Source organism: Peromyscus eremicus, chromosome 20, assembly GCF_949786415.1.
Source record: "Peromyscus eremicus chromosome 20, PerEre_H2_v1, whole genome shotgun sequence".
Lineage (NCBI taxonomy): Eukaryota > Metazoa > Chordata > Mammalia > Rodentia > Cricetidae > Peromyscus > Peromyscus eremicus.
In genome coordinates this window covers 52,673,853-52,693,292 of record NC_081436.1, presented here as the reverse complement: position 1 = coordinate 52,693,292, position 19,440 = coordinate 52,673,853, and the positions used below count along the sequence as shown (strand labels likewise).

The window sequence follows — 19,440 nt, the reverse complement described above, 5'->3', positions numbered from 1 at the left end:
CTTTGTTTGATAACTGAACTAAATATATTTACTGAGATTCCATTTACCTAAAAAAGACTGTCACTTTTAGAAGTGGAATATAGAGGGAGAAACTATAATTTATTACTTGTTGCAACATAAACATGACATGCAGTTGAGGAACATTTTTAAAAGCACCAAGTAAAAACTGGGCTGTGCTTTGCTTTTACTGACCAGAGCAGCTATAGGTGAGTTTGAAAAGAATACACATTTTACAAAAGCAATTATCCTTTTTTATTTGTTTACATTGCACTGAAAATTTACATCATACTTTTACAAAGTTTTTTTATCATAAAAATATACTTCTTTACAAAAGTGTATGCATTAATATAAGAGGAGTAGCCAGTTGCAGAAGAAACATTGTTTAAACAAGATCTTAAACGTATTAACCTTAACATTAGTGAATGAATCATTGTTATTGCAGTCATTTGAATAAACAAGAATAAATAACAGATGGCATAAAATTTAAAACCGCATCCTGTCAGTAGAATACAATGTTGAGAAAATTGTATGAATTTCCAAAACAATGTATCTCAAAGGGTTTGACAAGAAATTCACTAAATGTAGAGATAGCTCCAAGCGGGGCTTCCAGGTGCAATGGTTTCTCGTAGGCACTCTTGTCTCATGATACAAAAAGCGAGACCCTTCACAGAACAACCCATATTTGAAATGGCCAACAACAAAGACTTCACAATGGACATGTGTTGTATTCGGTGAAATGAAACATGATAAAAATAAAAAATAAGACAATGCCCTATGGGGAAAAAAATGCCAACACTACTGGATGATGTAGCTTTAAATGAGCTAACAATAGCATATAAACTTGTTTTAATTAGACAATGAAAAACACTGGCTGTACCTGATACTTACTTCTTAAAAATAGGGTATAGACAGAACATTTAAAACTTGTGAAAATTTGATGAACACATATATTTGGGAAACAAATTTATACTGTTGATCTGAAAGAACATCGTTTTTGGTTCTTTTAGTCATTAAGTTAAGGGGTAGATCAGAGTATGTTATACTTCTTTGTTCAAAGAAATTATGAAGTATCAAAACTGGTAAAAATCAAATTTTCAGCTAGAAGGATATGCAGACATCATAAATTAATTGACTTATTCTATTAGGGTTTTCAAAACCACTGGTTTGTTTGGTTAAAAACATAATAATATCAAGTTGGTGTCTCATATAATGGCAAAATAAGCATCTTTACCAATAATTTTTGTGAGCCAAAATAGCTTCAGGATGACCAAGTATTGAGGAAAACATGTAAAGAGCATCTCATAGCTCAATAGATAAATCTCTTTCCTTGATAACAGAGGAAAGAAGAAAGGTCACATCATGACCTTGCCATTTTCAGGAACTTGAAAATGATGCTAAAATAGTAAGAGATGTTTTATTAATACAGAAATGCCAGATTGGAGTGGGCAACCTTATTTCTTCTGTGTCATCATTTAGCTCATAAATATTTAGAGATATGTGTCATTCCTAAATATCCAACGAAATAAGGAAAATAGTGCCTGGGGTAAACAAGAATGAACTGCAGATACGAGGCATGAACTACAGACATGTGGGTGTGATGTAGCTTATGACAGTAGAGAAGTCAGTGATCTATTGACTCTGGTAAGTATAGCTCTTATTTTCTACCCTATATCATTTTTAACCCAGTCCCTCTAATATAGTTTATAAAGCACAGAAATACTGATAGTGGATGCTCCTCCAATATATGCAAATAAGTTTATGTTTTAGAATAATCTCCTTTTTAAAAAAAGCAAATAAACTGTGAGTAAGCACTCCCAGAGTGCAGCCAGATCTCTGTAAAACTCCATGGTACACATGAAGAATAATTTTGATCCAGTTTATGAAAAAAAAAAAAACACTCTTCTCTGTCATTCCTCAGGAAAAGGTGACCCAGCAAGTCCTGAAAAGTGTGCTTTGTTTAGCAGTGAACTGGAAGTGCACTGTTCAGTGTGTCGATTTCCAGGATTCTGAAGAAGGCAACATGTTGCCGTGTTATACCATTGTGCAAACTGTGTTCAAGTTGGGGTCAAATCGCACGGCCTTCCCCTCCACAGACTTGGCATTGGTGTCGTACATAGGGTTCTCAAAGGCTGCTTGGCCATTGTTGTTTTCATGAACAGAACATCCTGTGTACTGTGTTTTGGGTGCAGTCCTGTTTAGAAAAACAAGATTAATAGTTGCATGTTAGGGTGCTTCTAGAATAAGAGTTCAAATAATACATTTTCATTAGCACTGGGGATAATGTCACTTAAAGTTGTTAATTAAGAAATTTTAAACTTAGTAAATGTTTAAGAATAGCACCTATAAGGATCATATAAATATAAATAAATGATATTGACTCTAAAATTTTCTTGAGAAATAAAAAGAAATTACTGTTTATAAATAGTATAAACCAGGATGGTGTATCTTTTCATTGCCATAAATTCACTTATAATATACTTACTGAACATCTGTTTATGTTCTAGGGATCATTCTTGACATACTTTCAAAGTATACAATGTCATTATTATGGTGCATTTAAATTGAAGTGATAGAAAACAATGATTATGGGTAAATAAAACCAGAAGAATAGATCATGAGAACTGTTATGACTCAATGGAGATCAGTAAATGTGGTAAGAGCCTCAAAATTATTTTAGGAAAGACAATGAGATAAATGCTATCTGGGAATTAAAATTCTGTTTGAGGCTTGAAGAATAGATAACATTGAAAGAAGAATGCAATTCTATACTAACATGGAAAAAGGAACTGTATAAAGAATAGATAACACATGTTCACCAACCAGAAAGCTAATTTAGTTACCACAGAAATGCAAATCATCAGCTGCATTGTCAAATGTATACATAAAAGCCAATAAAATGTTCAAAATAAAAACTACATAGCAAAAGGTCTTGCCGACATTTCTGTCATGAAAATGTTTCCCAATATTTACTTATAATTAAATACATTTGATGTTACTTAAAATAAATAGAGTCTAGTTGGTGTAGGCTTCCCATCTGGAGGTCCTTAAGTCTTTGCCCCTTTCACTAATGTTTCTGTATCATTTCTCTGTCCCAAATTGTATTTTATAACTTGTAGAATGTGCTGAATTGTTTATGAAAAAAGGAAGATTTGGCCTAATATATTTCTAGGTCCTAATACTTAAAAAGTTTTTGTATGAAAATAAATTTGATTCTTTGCTCCTTTTTTTTCATATTTAACACTATACTTTTCAACTATCAATTTCATTGAAATTTTTGTTACACATTCTATTATGCTACATTACAATTCCAGTACATTTTCTGTATTGTTATTATTTCACTTATAGGTAAACTCAGTGGAAGTAAACTTTAAAGCACTCTTAGGAACTTACATTTAAGTTCCTACTTTGAAAAACAATACTTAAAGAAATTGCCCTTTTGTCAGGTGAATCCTTTACCATAACTACAGCTCCATCCCTGCCTTTCTTTGATCAACTCTTCTTACAATAAAAACTATGTAATAGATTATGACCATTTCTCTCTTTCATTTTAACTGGGTAAGAATTAAGAAAGACAGGAATCAAGAACCTATGCCAGAATTGCTTCTTAACATTGAAGTACATTTTCTTAAAACAATGTCTCATGAATCTCAAACTGGCCTCAAATTCTCCATATTGAAAGATGACCTGGAACTTCTGATGCTCTCGCCTCTACCATCCTTGTGCTGAAACTAGCATCATGCAGGACCATACCCAATTTATGTAGGATGAGACTGTATCCAGAGTGTCATAGACAAGCACTCCACACCACAAGCCTTGGGCTATATTTTTTTTTTAAGGAAAAAGATTCACCAAGTTTTACAAAAGCAAAAATGTTACACTGTGAACATGGATTTGATCAAATTTCATCAAATCCTAAATACAAGTGTTAAATCTATCAAAATCTTATGAAAAGACATGTGGGTAAAACAGTGGCCTACAATTTGATTATCATTTCTTGGATATGGCATAAATACCAAAAGTAAGAGAGAGCATTGGGAAAGGCAGGGGAGAACTTTTGTATTTAAAGATGTTGCATTAACAAAGTGAAGAGAAAACTAACAGAAAAGAAGACATTATATTCAAACTCTGTATTTTATAAAGGTGTCATGTCCAGAATAAAGTACTCACTCTTCCAACTTATCATCAGTAAGGCAAAAGTATTCAGTTTATAAATGTACACGACAGAGTTCAACATCTTTTTAAAATTCAGAAAACAAGAGGCACTGAGACTCTCATCCCAGTTGGTAAATCTACAACACAGTCCCTACAACAACTAAGCCTCAGAAATATCATGGGAAATGGGGTAGAAAGATTCTAAGAGCCAGTGGGCCTGAGTGTTTGATTTCAATGTCTTCTAGACATAGCAGGGAATATCACCCCATGAAATCTCAACTCTACGGTTGGCAAAACAAGAGAAAATAATTTAAGCACCAATTGATATGCCAAAACTCACAGGGCAAGTTGCAAAAGATCTCAAACCCAGGTGGGAGCTACAAGCAATCAATGGATGCTAAGAAAGGAAGAATAAATCTTCTCTATGGAAAAGCCTCCTATCCCAACTGGCCAGCCCTAGACACATTTATATAACAACACTAAATGGACTCAGACTTTTGTTTGTTTGTTTTTGGTGTGTATGTGAGTGTGTGTGTGTGTGTATGTGTGTGTGTGTGGATGTGGATATGTGTGTGTCTTTGTGTCTGTGTAACAATAAGTGTAGAACAGTGGTTCACAATCTTCCTAATGCTGTGACACTTTAATACAGTTCCTTATGTTGTGGTGATCCCCAGTCACAAAATTATTTTGTTGCTATTTCATAACTGCAATTTCGCTATGGTTATGAATTGTGATGCAAAAATCTGATATGCAGGATATCTGATATGCCAATTGTGTTGTGTTCCATAGGTTGAGAACCTCTATACAGGAAGAAGTCATGAATTTGAGAGGGAGCAAGGAGAATGGAGAAGTTGAAAGAGATGAGAATGGTAGAAATGATGTAATTACTGTATTATCATATAATTTAAAATTGAAAATACTTGATATTATCAGAAATCATAGAAATAAAAATCAAAGCTATAATGAAATACTACATCGAACATGTTATCATTGATACAATAGTAAATAAAACTAAACAAAAAAAAACAGACAATAAGTATCAGAGGAGATGTGGAGAGCTCACTAATTATTACTGAAAATGTAAGATGGTATAGCTGCTATACAAAACCACTTGGTGCTCTCTCAGTAAATTAAAACTAGAATTAAATACACTCTAACAATCCCAATCTTTAGTGTGTACTCAAATGAAATAAGAATACATGTCTAAGAATAAAAAAAAAAGGTATGCACTAATGTACATATTAGCACTATTCACAATAACAAAGGTTGAGACAACTCAAATGTCCAACAATTTAGGAACAAACTCAATCAAAGAAAATAATAGTCCACACAATGTAACATTGTTCAACAGAAGCTGAGCAGTGATGAATGATTTCACGAGTAAAATCTTAAAAGATTTACTGTGTTTAAGAAAGAAGACCAAATATCACATATTATATGATTGAATTCATATGAAAGGTCCAAAAGAAGAAAAATAACAGTTGTAGTTCTTTGTATTTGGCTGAAGTTTGAAAGGTGACTACTAATGAATCCACATGCCTTGTATTGATGAATGTATTCTGAGTACATGGCAATAAATTTCAGATGACACAGTGGATGTTCCCAATGTGACTGAATTATACAGTTGAAATATCATTAAAAATATGTACATATTATATTAAAATATTATTTGTATATATAATATTAAATGATGCTCATATTTAGATAGCACAGATTGATATATAGTAAAAACATGAGCTTGGGAGAGAATGTGTAAATAGATAAATGTGTAAATGTGTAAATATACTTAAATATATTTAATTGAATTTTTTGGTTGTCTGTAGATTTTACTTGATAAGGGATTTTTCCAAATAGTAAAGAATTAAATAATGAAGTTCCTTCCAAATGTTGTATCACATAGAATACATATGACTAAATTATCATATATATTGCTATATTTAATCTATCACAAACATAACATATTCATTAAGTAATCTTCAAAGAAAAGAAGGTAAATGACACATTAGAAGATGACCATCTGTCAGCTAGGGTAAAATTATCCAAGACTGCCACATGAACCTTAGCTTTCTAGTTTTTACCATAAATCTGTCAGCATTTAATATCTTTTCAATTTAAACCTTAACATAGATTCAATATCTATAAAGCATCAATATGGGTAATATATAAATAACATGTGCAATAAGTTCTGTGCCATGAAAATTAAAGACAAAATGAGGAAGTTGAATCACATGCAGTCTAATAGTGATTTCTGCAATGCACATGGGTATCATGGGGTGATGGTAAAATCAAAAAGGATTGTAACAGTTCTGCACATAGATCCTGACAACATGTAAAATGGAAATGTGGAGTCAAGGTAGTACGATAGGAATGACAGGAAAGGAAAGTTTGTGTAAATTTTGTCACCAAAGTCACACATCTTACCTTTGTTTATAAAGATAAAACCCAAATCCTGCAAATATAAGTGCAAAAAAAGGCACAAGAATCGCAATGGCCACGGAACTGCTGTTTGTACCATGAGGTTGATTCGAAGAATTTGACCCTTCTGAAGTATTCAGTCCTAATGGAAAAAACACAAGTAAGTCATGAACATAAAATCAGCTCAAGCTTATAATTGATTTTTATATTTCATATCAATTTTTTTCTTCCACTTTCAAGTGAGAAAAAGAAGGCTTTCTAAGATTTAGCATGGGGATGGAGTAGAGGAAACAGATAATAGCTCTGTGCTTGAGGAAATTGATTCTTATACATTGTGTTGAAAATGTAGTGTTTTAGGCACTACGGCATGTCATCTGAAAACTTTGCATCCAGTTACATTACTATGTACAATATCCAACAACAGCGAATATTGTATTCCATTCAATTCCATTAAAAACAGCACATGGTGGTATAGTACATGAAATGATAAATTATTATTTTTATTGACAATGAGTTAATATATTACTTATTTTTATTAATATGTACTTACTGGCCTAAAATAGACTATGTAGTTTTAAGTAATAATTTATTTATTATTTAAATATTTCATATATTTAAACTATATGTTTTGATCACATCTATCCCAATACTTCCCTTCCCCTCTCTAGTGTTCTCCAGACTAGTTCACAGCTTTACACATTTTGATGAACATATTCATTCAAAGGATTTATAAACATTGTGACATTTGTTTATTTTCAAATCATATCTCTTTCTCTACTTATTTTTCCAGTGACTAGGCATATTTATGTAAAAGTTTAAAGTTGTGATTTGTTAAGATAAATGTTAAAAGATAGCTTTTAGAGTCATATTCATTGTTTATATATCCATACAACAGTTCAATGATGGGAGACAGTATATCTCAAGAATATATACACCAAAAGACATGTGTTTATAAATATAAGAAGATCATTAAACATGTGTGCCCATGTTAGAAGAATTATAAATAAAAATGCCAAAATCTTGTGCATCAGAGCACAGAAAATTTGTGTTTTCTGGGAAGAACCAAGCTCACAAAGGGACCCATTCCTCAAAGTTATTTTTCCTTCCAGGCTTTAAAAGTTTCCCATAGTGCCACTACATCTTCTGAGAAGTAAGAAATTTGCTCCAATATTCAAACTGAAAAGAAATAGTATAGTTCTCAGGAGAAGAGGTAAAAATAATTTACAGTTTAATATTACTATGTTATCTATATCACTTTTGCTTCTTTGTATTTGCTTAGGGGCAAGATAGCTTATCGTATTGATGACAGCTATACTGAGACACTAAGCTTTGTAGAGTTATTACATAGAGAAGTTATAATTTAAACAATGTGGTTATTCTTTAAATGCTGTAGAATGGCTAGCTGCATAGTCCTGAAAATGCATAATTCGAGATACTGTGAGAGTGCAAAATATACAGAATCTTTTTATGTCTTTTTATGATGTGTAGAGTTTCAAAGGAATGACTTGAAAATAAAAATAAAAAATGAAAATATTACCCAGTCTTTGCAGTCCAAATTGCCCATAATCTTTGCCTTTAATAAATCCTTGGAATACGTAAGTAGCTCCATCAGGCTCAGCAGAAACCTGAAAATATTTGGAATTCTAATTAAATATGAGGACTGATCACAGCTTTAGTTGTTATATCTAAATAATTACTCAAGATATTTAAAATGAAGATCAGACTTTGTTCTTTCCATATTCCTCCTATGGAATGAACGCATAGTACAAATTTTCTATCATAAAAACAAAAGTAAAATTTATAATTTTAAATAATTATGAGTTGGTAAACAGGAGATTGTGTGTTACTTTACCACGGTTTTATAAATATCTTATAGGCTAAGAAGTCTACTATTTAAAATGAAAAACAACATGTAAATTGAATTACGGTGTAGAGAGAGGGCTCCGAACCTAAGAGCTGCCCTTCCAGAGGACATGCTTTCAGTTCCCAGAACCCATACTGGGAAGTTCACAACCACCTGTAACTCCAGCTCTTGGTGATCCAATATCATTACTGTGTCTCTGTAGGCAACTGCATACATGTGGTACACAAGCATATCCTCAGGCAGATACAGATAAAAGTAAATAAAAATAAATCATAAATTAGGTTCCCAATTATATTGGCCCTTCTTCCACTCCAGAGACTCCACAGAAACAAGATAATTTCTCTTTCATCAGGCTGGGTTCATTCCCAGCCTCACTTTTAGCCATAGGCATGTGAGTGGGATTGAGAGTGGGTTAATTGTAATTCTATGGTGTAAGGATCATATTTCCCATTATAGTAAATGAAAGAAACCAGGAACAAAGGTCCACATACAAAATCATTTCAATCATAAAAAAAATCAAATCCATGTGTAAATCTAAGGAGACCAAAAATAGATTAGTGGTTGCTGAGGACTGGGTCAAGGATGAGTGGAACAGGAAATAAATGAGAGCCATAGGATGTGAGATATCTTATTGAAGTGATGAAATTATTCAAACGTGAGTTTGCTGATGACTATGTGTATCTGCACACATAAAAAAACCCATCAAAGTGTATGCAAAAACAGATTCGTTGTGGAATATGGAACAATCTTGAAAATGGCTCATATCAACAACCCCAATTAGGGAGGCTGAGGAAGGAGGAGTGAAAGTGTGAGACTAAATGCAAATATGAAACAGATCTTTATGTCCATCAGATATGTCAATATATTTGAGAGTATTTCAGAGCCTCCTGGCCATCTGAAAGTCTTTGGCTTCCAGATAATAACTGCCTCTCCAGCCACAGCCCTATCCTGAGAATAAGGCATAGGACTGAGCCTCAAGCAGATATCCCTCCTAACACCCACAAAGAAGAATGAACTATTTTTGAAATCTGGGTTGCATGGGTTGTTCCTAATGTTACAAAAGCTATCTACCATCTGGACCTTACATATATACACACTGAATATTGTTTTAACGGATTGAAGTGTGTTAGGGGCTATCATTGAATACATAAACTGGAAACTGATGCATTTTAGTTATTCAATGACTAACTGGTGTGGTGATACTTTATTTGTGCTGAAATGTGATATTTTATTTGTATGTTAATAAATTAAGCTTGCCTGGAGATCAAGGGGAAAAGGCCAGCCATTTTAAATAAACAAGAGGTCAGGCAGCACACACCCTTGATCCCTTAGCAGGTAGGATCTCTGTGTGTTCAAGGCCACACTAGGGAACAGAGTCAAACGTGGTGACACATTCCTTTAAACCAACCATAGAGACCTGGAGGTCCGTACAGACAGACAGAAAGTGACAGAGCTGTGTAGGAAGAAGAAGTGAGGTAGCTGGGCTAAGAAAGCCAATGAGAGGGTAGAACAGCAAGGCAATAAAGGCGTGGGTAGACAGGAAGTAACTCACATTTGGAAGCTGCAGAGTTGGTGAGGTAAGATTTGTTGGTGGCTTTCCCTGTTTCCCTGATCTAAGGCTTTCACCCCTATATTTGGCTCTGTGTTTTTTATTTAATAAGACCATTTAGAAATTCATCTACAAACTGCTAACATGAATTTATCCACATAACTTGAACTAACTGGTAGGTACCTGACTCATGGCTATTGCTATAAAAGTTACTTTTTAAAGAATCTTAGATACTCACCTTAAAAAAGAAAGCACCAAATTAACTATGGGAGCCTCACACTTCTCAGCAAAAGGTCCATCCTGTTATTAGATGTTGTACTGTGGCCATGACCATATAATATCAAATGGTTCTAACAAGAGCAGTTAAGACCCAGATATTTTAATGAATGAATGAATAGGCCTCATATTAATACGCAACCTAATGTAATTCAGCAAACTATAAAATAAACACTCACTACTTCACAACTCTGTAAATGACAATAGAGGATATAAAAAAATTGGAGGGTCAGTGTTTCCCTTAGAAACAACTTATTGACCCCTACTACCGACTATATTCTTCTTCATGAACTCCTGTATACATAATGTGAATTACTTTAAAATATGGTCTGATCCTACATGTTTGCAGAGACTTGTTTCCTTAGTGTTAGCATCAGAATTGTTGATGTCAATGATCTACGTGGAAATCTCCATTCATGTCACAGGCAGAGTCTGTGGTGAAGATGTAGTAGCTTCTTCTCAATGGAAGCATTTCACATAAGTCCACTTCAGACCAGTTCGTAAGATACTCTAAATCCAGACCAATCAATGGACACTTTCAAATTAAAGTTCTGATGCATCTTTAAATGTGTTTACTATGCCTTGGATATTGGGTCCTGTCAAAGACAAAAGCATGCACATGCACACACACACACACACACACACACACACACACACACACACAAACTGATTTTGAGAAAGAACGTCATTATAAATCTCAGGTTTGTCTTGGACTCATAATCCTTCTGTTTCATCCTCATGAGTGACGAGATTATAGATGGGTGGTACCACATCTGGCTTTAAATTGTTCTTCACTCACATTTTTTATCATTGTTGATGATAAAATATATTTGATGAAATTAACAAAAATCACTGCACAGACCTACAAACATAAATGCATATACAGCCATTCATATCAAAGAAGTAGAACTTCCATAATATGATTAAATAAATGTTAAGCTTATTCAAAATTGATAATATTTGATGCATATATATATTAGTAAGTGACATTTTATGTATAAATATGTGATTGTGGGTTCAAATAAGCTAAATTTTGAAAAATTATCCTTTTCTGGAAAATAATCTATAAGTTTGCCATTAAAATCAGCCACATGCTTTTAAGGAACTACACTTACGAAGCCATCCATGGCCCAATTTTCCTCCTTCATTTTCTTCACAGAAGCATGTGCTGGTACTTTAATAAGATATATATGTAACATTAGGCGAGCTTCCTGGCTTTTGTAGACCCCTGTAAAAGGCAAAGACAGTTACCTAATTTTGTAAATAGCTGATCCATTTTATTACCAGTAACTTTGTGAATGTATTATGGAAAACACATGATACGCAAAAGACTAAAGCAAGTCTCAAGTCAAGGGTGACTTCACACATGACGCCTGATGCTCTGCAACCTGAAGTCACAAATTAAATCCTACCTGAATTTTTAACATCCCTCAACACTAGAGTAGAAACTGCAAAACTACACGAGGAAAACTAATACGTCCCCGGCTGCCGTACAGGAACCTTCTCACTCTCGTCTATCGGAGAATAACTATTAAGCAAAAGAGCATTTGATCTATGCCTTGAAACTTAAGGTTTTGACTCAAGATGATAAACACAAGCAGTGATAGAAACACAAGAAGTAGAAAAATCTACACTGATTTTTATAACTGGGTATTCTCAGAGTTGGAGTAAGCTAGAGTGTGAACACACTTCATGATAAGTCAGGCTGTGAGCAAAAAAATTTATGAATGACTATTGGTTAAAATTTCATGCTTGTTGACTCACAGACTGCTTTACATATTAGGGAGGCACCAGAAGAATGTGCCAGTAAAAGCAAGGTAAAGAGAACACAAACCTTGACCTAAAGTAAACTACAATCAATAAGAAAAATATAAATGTACTAACATATAATATTTGTGTTATATAGCCACAGTGAGTGGAAAGTAATGAAATTATAAACTTCCATGTTTATGTATATTTATCAGGATCTGTTTGTATTGTTGCTACTTTATAACAAACACAGACTTTGTTTGGCTTACTTAGAGAAAACAAAAATATTATTTACAATTGAAAGCTAAATTAATCATTAATAAAATATAAGTACATCTCATATTCAAATTAAGCTTTCCTAATTTAATCCATGTAATTTTCCATATTTTAAAAATAATGTATACTAAATTCTAATAAGTGTGCTTATTGGCTGGTACAACAATACATAAAAATGTTTATGTAATTTTCAAAATTAACCATTTTTATTTTATTTATACCACAAACTAATTCATTAGTAATAATTTCACAGGATAACTAAAAGAAATTTGCAATTTATATATCATATTTACAATATCGTAATTCCCTTTTGCTAAATGATAGTTCTAGTCCAGTACAAGATCTCTAGTTCTTTCTGCATAAAAATAGTCTTACGTACATTTAACTTTACAAGTTTGGTTTTGTATTTATATAATAATATCCACTTACCTTTCTAAAACTTCAAAATCCTTGCTTCTAAATAAATTATGACATCCCTCAAAATCAAATATAAGAAATGGCTCACAGTAGTAGAACATGACTAAGTGAATGCCTGGATGCATAACTTCTTTTGCTAGATTGGAACCTGATACCTGAAAGGAGCAGTTCCATGTCACTGTTGCTCAGTGTGGCATTGACTCGGCCAGTGGAGGCATTGAAGCTAGTGACTGTCAGGGTCATGGGCTGTTTCCTTCCTTTGAAATTATAAGAGCCTTTCCATATGTAATTCTGGGCAAACACATCATCAGGAACTGTGTAGAGATGAAATAAATGACATATTTTAATTTCACAGTGCCTTCTAAATATGATCATGTGATATTAGATTAAATCCTTTAGTCTACTGAACAAAATAATCTATCCCTAAATATGGGTAAACTTCAATGAGTATAATTTTCATATTCTTCCTTTAAATTCAAAATTCAAAGAACAAAACACAATTTTTGAAGACTGAGTTTGTTCACTCGTCATCAATAGGAAAGCCAGACTCCATACCAACTAAAGACATGAGGCTTGTGGATAGAATCCAGGAAACACAAGTTGCACTTATATTTGGTCACCTCTAACATTTTTGTCTTCTTTCAGAAAGAAGATGAGATGATTTCATTGAGCCTGCAAGCCTGTGAGCATGTCTCCAGAGACCTGCTTTTCTTCTAGTGTCATAGACAAATTCGTTGGAGGAAGAATGTAAACCATGTCCTCCTCTTTCCCATGGCCCTGGAGGCAGCCTGGAGGTAATGGCTCTTTGTCCCTTTTACAAAACAGTTCAGTTATTCCAGTAATAGAAGAAGAGCGGGGCTGTGCTATATTGACAGCTTTGAGGTTTACAAGTATTTTTAGAAAGAAAAGAATTGTCACTAGAATTGCCCAGTTCTTATGGGGTAGAACAGACTGTAGTAGAATATAGCACAAGGTATAGGCGAGCAGATCCTGGAGTTACACTACTTGTATTTGATGACCACTTCTATACTGAAAAACTAGGTCATTTTGCATAAATTTCTTAATTCTAAACCTGGATTCCCTCATGAATAATATGATATTAATATATACTACTTAGAATGTTAAATAAAATAAGGAGTGGAAAATGTTTATCTTCTCATTACCTAAAATCATTATCTAATGTTTTAGTTATGTTTAATTATGATTCAGATACAATAGAAATACTAGAGCTTTTTAGGTCACTAAATAACTACTCTGTGTGAATGTGTGTTTGCATGTGTGCATCCATGTGTGTGCATGTGCCTCTGTGTGTGTCTATGTGTGCAGCTGCCATGTATTTGGCATCATGAACAATCTATAGCCTTGACTTTTTAATCTTTCTCAAGTCATCCTTCTACTGACTCTGTATCCCTAAGCATCAAGTTATCCTGTTATACTTACATGTATGTAATCATCTTATTTGACACATTGTAAGAAAAACATTTGATTTAATTGGTTTGGGCTAACAAAAGTGTACCTACAAACTCTATAAATGAGTGTTAAGAATAATTTTTATTTGAAAAAATTAGAGGAGAAAAAGAGAAAGATGTCTTATAGGCTGTATCTGGTAAATGGTTGACAATTAGTAATTGACGTTTTTCAGATTACCTGCTTATCCTCATCTCAATTGTCATAATTCTTGACTAGTCCATAACTCTAACTGTTAACATAATAATTGTATTTTAAGAAATTTAGGTAAATTAAGACTGTTAGTTAAAATATGTTAAAGCAAAACCCTCATTTTGGGAGATAATAGTTACAGGAAAATGTATATAACCATACTCAGTAAAATCAGTTGTATTAACATAAATAATTGCTGTGATAGAAATCATTAAACAACTGGTTCGTAAGACAAATATTTTGTTGTAGAATAATATTTTAAGGTGTGTTACTTTTGTTTCTGTTGCATTTGTTAAACTCTGTGAAGCTGTGATTCTTTGCCTGTCTAAAACATGTGGTGATTTAATAAATAGCAGAATGGCCAATAGTGAGGGAGGAGAAAGGATAGGCAGGGTTGGCAGACAGAGAGAATAAATAGAAAGAGAAATATGGGAGGAGGAGAAGAAAGATAAAGGAACGAGAGAGGAAGGAGGAAAACTTCAGGGGCCAGCCACTCAGCCACCCAGCCACCCAGCCACCCAGCCACCCAGCCACTCAGCCACCCAGCCACCCAGCCACCCAGCCACCCAGCCACTCAGCCACCCAGCCACCCAGCTACCTAGCCAGACACAGAGTAAGAAGGAAAGAAAAGGTGTACAGGAATAGAGAAAAATAAAAGCCCTGAGGCCCAAGATAGATGAGATAATTTCAAGTTAAGAAAACCCAGCAAGAAACAAGCCAAGCTAAATCTGGGCATTCATAAGTAAGAATAAGCCTCTATCTGTGATTTATTTGGTAGCTAGGTAATGGGCCCCTCTCACAAAATCAAAAACAATGCCTGGAAGTGGTGGTACATGCCTTTAATCCCAACACTCAAGAGGCAGAGCCAGGAGGATCTCTGTGAGTTGGAAGTCAGCCTGGTCTACAGAGCGAGATCCAGGACAGACACCAAAACTACACAGAGAAACCCTGTCTCGAAACCCCACCCCACCCCCCCCAAAAAAAGCAAAAACACCCAACAACAATACTTTGTAGTAATAGCTACTTCATGTGGTAGAAATAGAAATATTTCATTAATAGTATATTCCAAACTTCCAATGATCATAAAAAGAACAGAATAGAATGCATAATGAGACTCTGCTGTTGACTGCAACATGCTGCCAACATCCTTCTCCTTCCCTGGACCTGTGAATCGACTGAGGAGGGAGAACCTCCCAGGGATTTGTCCCTTATGCTAGCTTGTGAGGTGATAACACTTCTTTCTTCTGTTATCTCTCTTTCTTGAGACTAAAACTAATGAGGCATGTGAGAGGTGTTTGTAAATTTTGAAGTGTCATCCAAAATTTTGAAGTTGTCATCCTGTCAACCATCAGGCTGCTGTGAACATGAATGAAAGACTGAAGAGGGGATGTAATGGCCACTTTTCTTGCTGTTGTTGTCATTACTTCAGGGATTGTAATATAATTACGTCTCTCCCTTCCCTTTCTTCCATTCATCCCAAACACTTCTGCACACTCGCCTTCAAATTCATGGCCTCTTTTTTTTTTAATTGATTGTCATTGCGTACATATTTGTATTTGTATATACATATACCACATACATTTCTAAATATAACCAGTTGAGTCCATAGAGTGTTACTTCTGTCTATGTTTTCAGGGCTGATCATTTGGCACCAAACAATCAATTCATACACTTCACTAGGAAAGACTGGAACAAGCGACAATAAATGTTAGAGGAGATGTAGGGGAAAGGAAACCCTCATCCATTGTTGGGGTGATTGCTAACTGATGCAGCCACAATGGTGATCAATTTGGAGAATTCTCAAAGAACTAAGAATAAATCGACCATATGAACCAGATGTAGCACTACTTGACATATGCCTGAAGGGCTCAATATCATATTTCACAGGTACTTGCTTAGCCATGTTTATTGCTGCTATGTTCACAAGAACAATGAAATGGAAATACCCTACATGTTAGATAATCAATCAGTGAGTAATAAAACTGTGTTGTCCCAGCCCGCTATCCTTTTATTAGAAATGTATATTAACTTAAAAATTGTACCCAGGCTTTATTACATTGTTGAATATATGGTCTTGATTCTGATTTTGATCCTTCTGCCAATTTTTCATCTTGACCATACTTAATCACTGTGTCCCATTTATGCTAATGAACAGAATGCAGCTTAGTGTGTTCTTATTTTCACAATAATTGTTCTAAAGTTTTTGTAGATTTTAGTGAGTTTGAAGCTCTTCTCTTTCTAATATGTTGAGAATATATTAAAATCATGAGTTGGTGTTGATTCTATTAAGTATTTATAATTAGTTCAAAGGTCATAAGTTTTATGCCTTAATTTCTTAATCTGATTCATTGCCTTTAAAAGGTATATATATATAAAAGAGAATTATCTTTAGCCCGATGATAAATATGACTTGAATCTGTCGTGTTATTTTTAACACAGTGTAAGGTTTAATTTCATAACATTTTAAATACAATTTTCCGTCAATAACCAAAAGTCAAATGAGCCCAAATTTCCCTCCTCATATGATATCTTTATCTGTACTTCTAATTATATGTTGCCCATCAGATAAGTATAATGTTAGATTATTTATATTATGACTTAGATTCCCTGACATGTTCCTCTAAAATTTGCCAGACGTAATCGGTAGAGCAATGTAGACCCGATATGTCTTTGAAAATAATTTTAAACATTACCTTGGTACATGATTATTAAGTTAGCTTTCATCACATTTATTAAAATTGAGTTTCAATTTTATAAAAATTTGTAAATTTAGAAAAATAAATGTTGAAAATTATTGATATTTTCCAATATTTTAAATGTATTTAACTTGTTCTGTATCATATTTACATATCCCTTATTTCAAAATTACTTTTACAAAATATTTCCTTATTCATTAAAAAATTTTCCATAAAAAAAAAATTTCCATTGTGTCATCTACAATTTATTTTTTTCTTTTAACATTGCTTTGATGTTTGGCTGTTGTGTTATAGTCTTTGTAGGTTCTTAACAGAGATACAGCATCAACTCTGGGGATTTCTTCCTTTTTAATGTAAAGATTTAAGGCTATAAATATCATTTATAACTTTACTTTTGCAGTAGTACTCAACTGGGACCAAAAATAAAAATTTATACAACAAAAATGTAGTCCTTGGTAATATGAAAAAAATAGTTGGAACAGATGAAATCCCTAACTACGTACTATATACTTTGTATTTCATTCTTATAAGTATCAGATACAGAAAATAATTTTAGGGTGAGAATTATATCAAGCTTATAAGAATTTAAATCCCATGATATTAATGATTAGGTTATATAGATTGCATTTTTAAATTAAACAATTACAAATTAACAAGATATCATCTTCTATCAAATATCTTGAAATCTACAAGTCCATAAAGGTATATCTTTTAATTAAGTCTTATTTTCTACTTTAATTTTATATATACAAAAAGCATTGTTGTTATGTTATTGTTAAAAGAATCTTTAAAAGACAAATATACAAATTATAATAGATGCATAAATCATATTTTTGACAGAAATAACTGTCCAATAATTTTAGAATGCTAAATAAAAAAACATTTCACAAAATAAATCCATATCCTATAACACACATGATCATATCTAATATAGTAAGGCATAATTTTATCATGCGAAATATATCATTTTAAATAAATACCTATTTAAGGAGAAAACTGTAAATCAATCTTAGACGTCATGACTTCTAGAACAACGAATTACTTACCACTTAGCTTTGGACTAGGTGTTCCTAACGCAGGTCGAGGATCTTTCACCAGTGTTTTGGAGCCAACTATGACAACAAAAAAGCATTTACAAGAGTTAATATATCATACACAGTGGGACACACTATCAGTTTTAGTTTGAATTATTACATAATTTCCTTCATAGTTCTTTGTTGGTTCCATCTCAATCAAAACACTTTGTGATGAACAGTTTTAGCAATTAATTCCATCACCGTCTTTTGGGAACAGGACTGCTACTTAATCCTCACAGGAAACTGTATCTTTGATCAGAGGCAGAAGCTAAAAGAGAACAGGTGATTCCATCATGGACAATGAGGACTAAGTGTTTGATCTCGTTCACAAAAAGAAAAGAAAAGCTGGTTTACAGAGTTCACACCAAAAAAAAAAAAAAAAAAATCAGAATTTGCTAAAGTAATTCATTGTGCACCAGAAATTGGAAGGCTCAAAAGTTTGAGCCATGCCAGAGAATGGCTCATGTCATTTAAATCGCATGTGGGGCTAGAGAGGACCAAAAAAGTGTAGGAGATGTGACACACACTGTTTTGCATACCCTTTGCCCAAGGAACACTGTCATGTTCTTTTATTTTTATTTTTTTTTTTATTATTAAGAAATTGTCTATTCATTTTACATACCAACCACAGATACGCCCCTCCTCCCTCTTCCCACCCTCCAGCCTTCCCCCAACCCAGCCCCCATTCCCACCTCCTCCAAGTCAAGGTCTCCCATGGGCAGTCAGCAGAGCCTGGGGAAGTCAGCAGAGCCTGGCACATTCAGTTGAGGCTGGTCTAACCCCTTCCCCCTGCACCAAGGCTGTGCAAGGTGTCACATCTTAGGCACTGGGCTCCAAAAAGCCTGCCCATGCACCAGGGACAGGTCCCAATTCCCCACTGTCATGCTCTTAAGATTTAATGATAGGCAATTTTTGAAAGAACCAAATACTGAATTGAAGAGGCTGGAGCAGTAGTTCTACTAGGGAAAACTGAACACTGCTATCCTATTAGTGACTTTAAAATAACAACAGCAACAACAACAACAACAAAATGATTTCTGAGAAAGCTTTGAAACTGTGGTGGATTTCAATAGGATAATATCTAGGGTGTTTATGAAGATTGTAATACACGAAACTCTATGTGGGAAGTATCACAGGAACAGGGAATAAAAAAAATCCTACTAATTTAGACAACTAAATTAATGCTTTCAGTTGTAAGCCTATAGAGATAATTCAATGGAAATGCTGTGAGAGATTTAAATACACATGCCATGTATAGATTTAAATGTGTAAATCTGAGGCTAAAAAAGTCCAATGTGAGAGGAAAGTTAA

The 19,440-nt window shown here is 33.7% G+C and overlaps 1 protein-coding gene across 3 annotated transcripts in view; it reads right to left on the bottom strand.

Annotated features, from left to right (window-relative positions):
* Positions 1-228: 228 nt before the first annotated feature.
* The window catches only part of Csmd3 (CUB and Sushi multiple domains 3), a 1,140,535-nt gene continuing 1,121,323 nt past the window's right edge, over positions 229-19,440 (bottom strand). For all 3 annotated transcript variants that reach the window (XM_059246844.1, XM_059246845.1, XM_059246847.1), the window contains 6 exons: positions 18,100-18,165; positions 12,854-13,012; positions 11,372-11,484; positions 8,105-8,192; positions 6,574-6,709; positions 229-2,191 (listed from right to left, as the gene is read on the bottom strand). In XM_059246844.1, the coding sequence (XP_059102827.1) occupies positions 2,032-2,191; positions 6,574-6,709; positions 8,105-8,192; positions 11,372-11,484; positions 12,854-13,012; positions 18,100-18,165 (722 nt within the window). In that variant the 3' untranslated portion in view covers positions 229-2,031. The remainder of the gene's footprint in view (positions 2,192-6,573; positions 6,710-8,104; positions 8,193-11,371; positions 11,485-12,853; positions 13,013-18,099; positions 18,166-19,440) is intronic.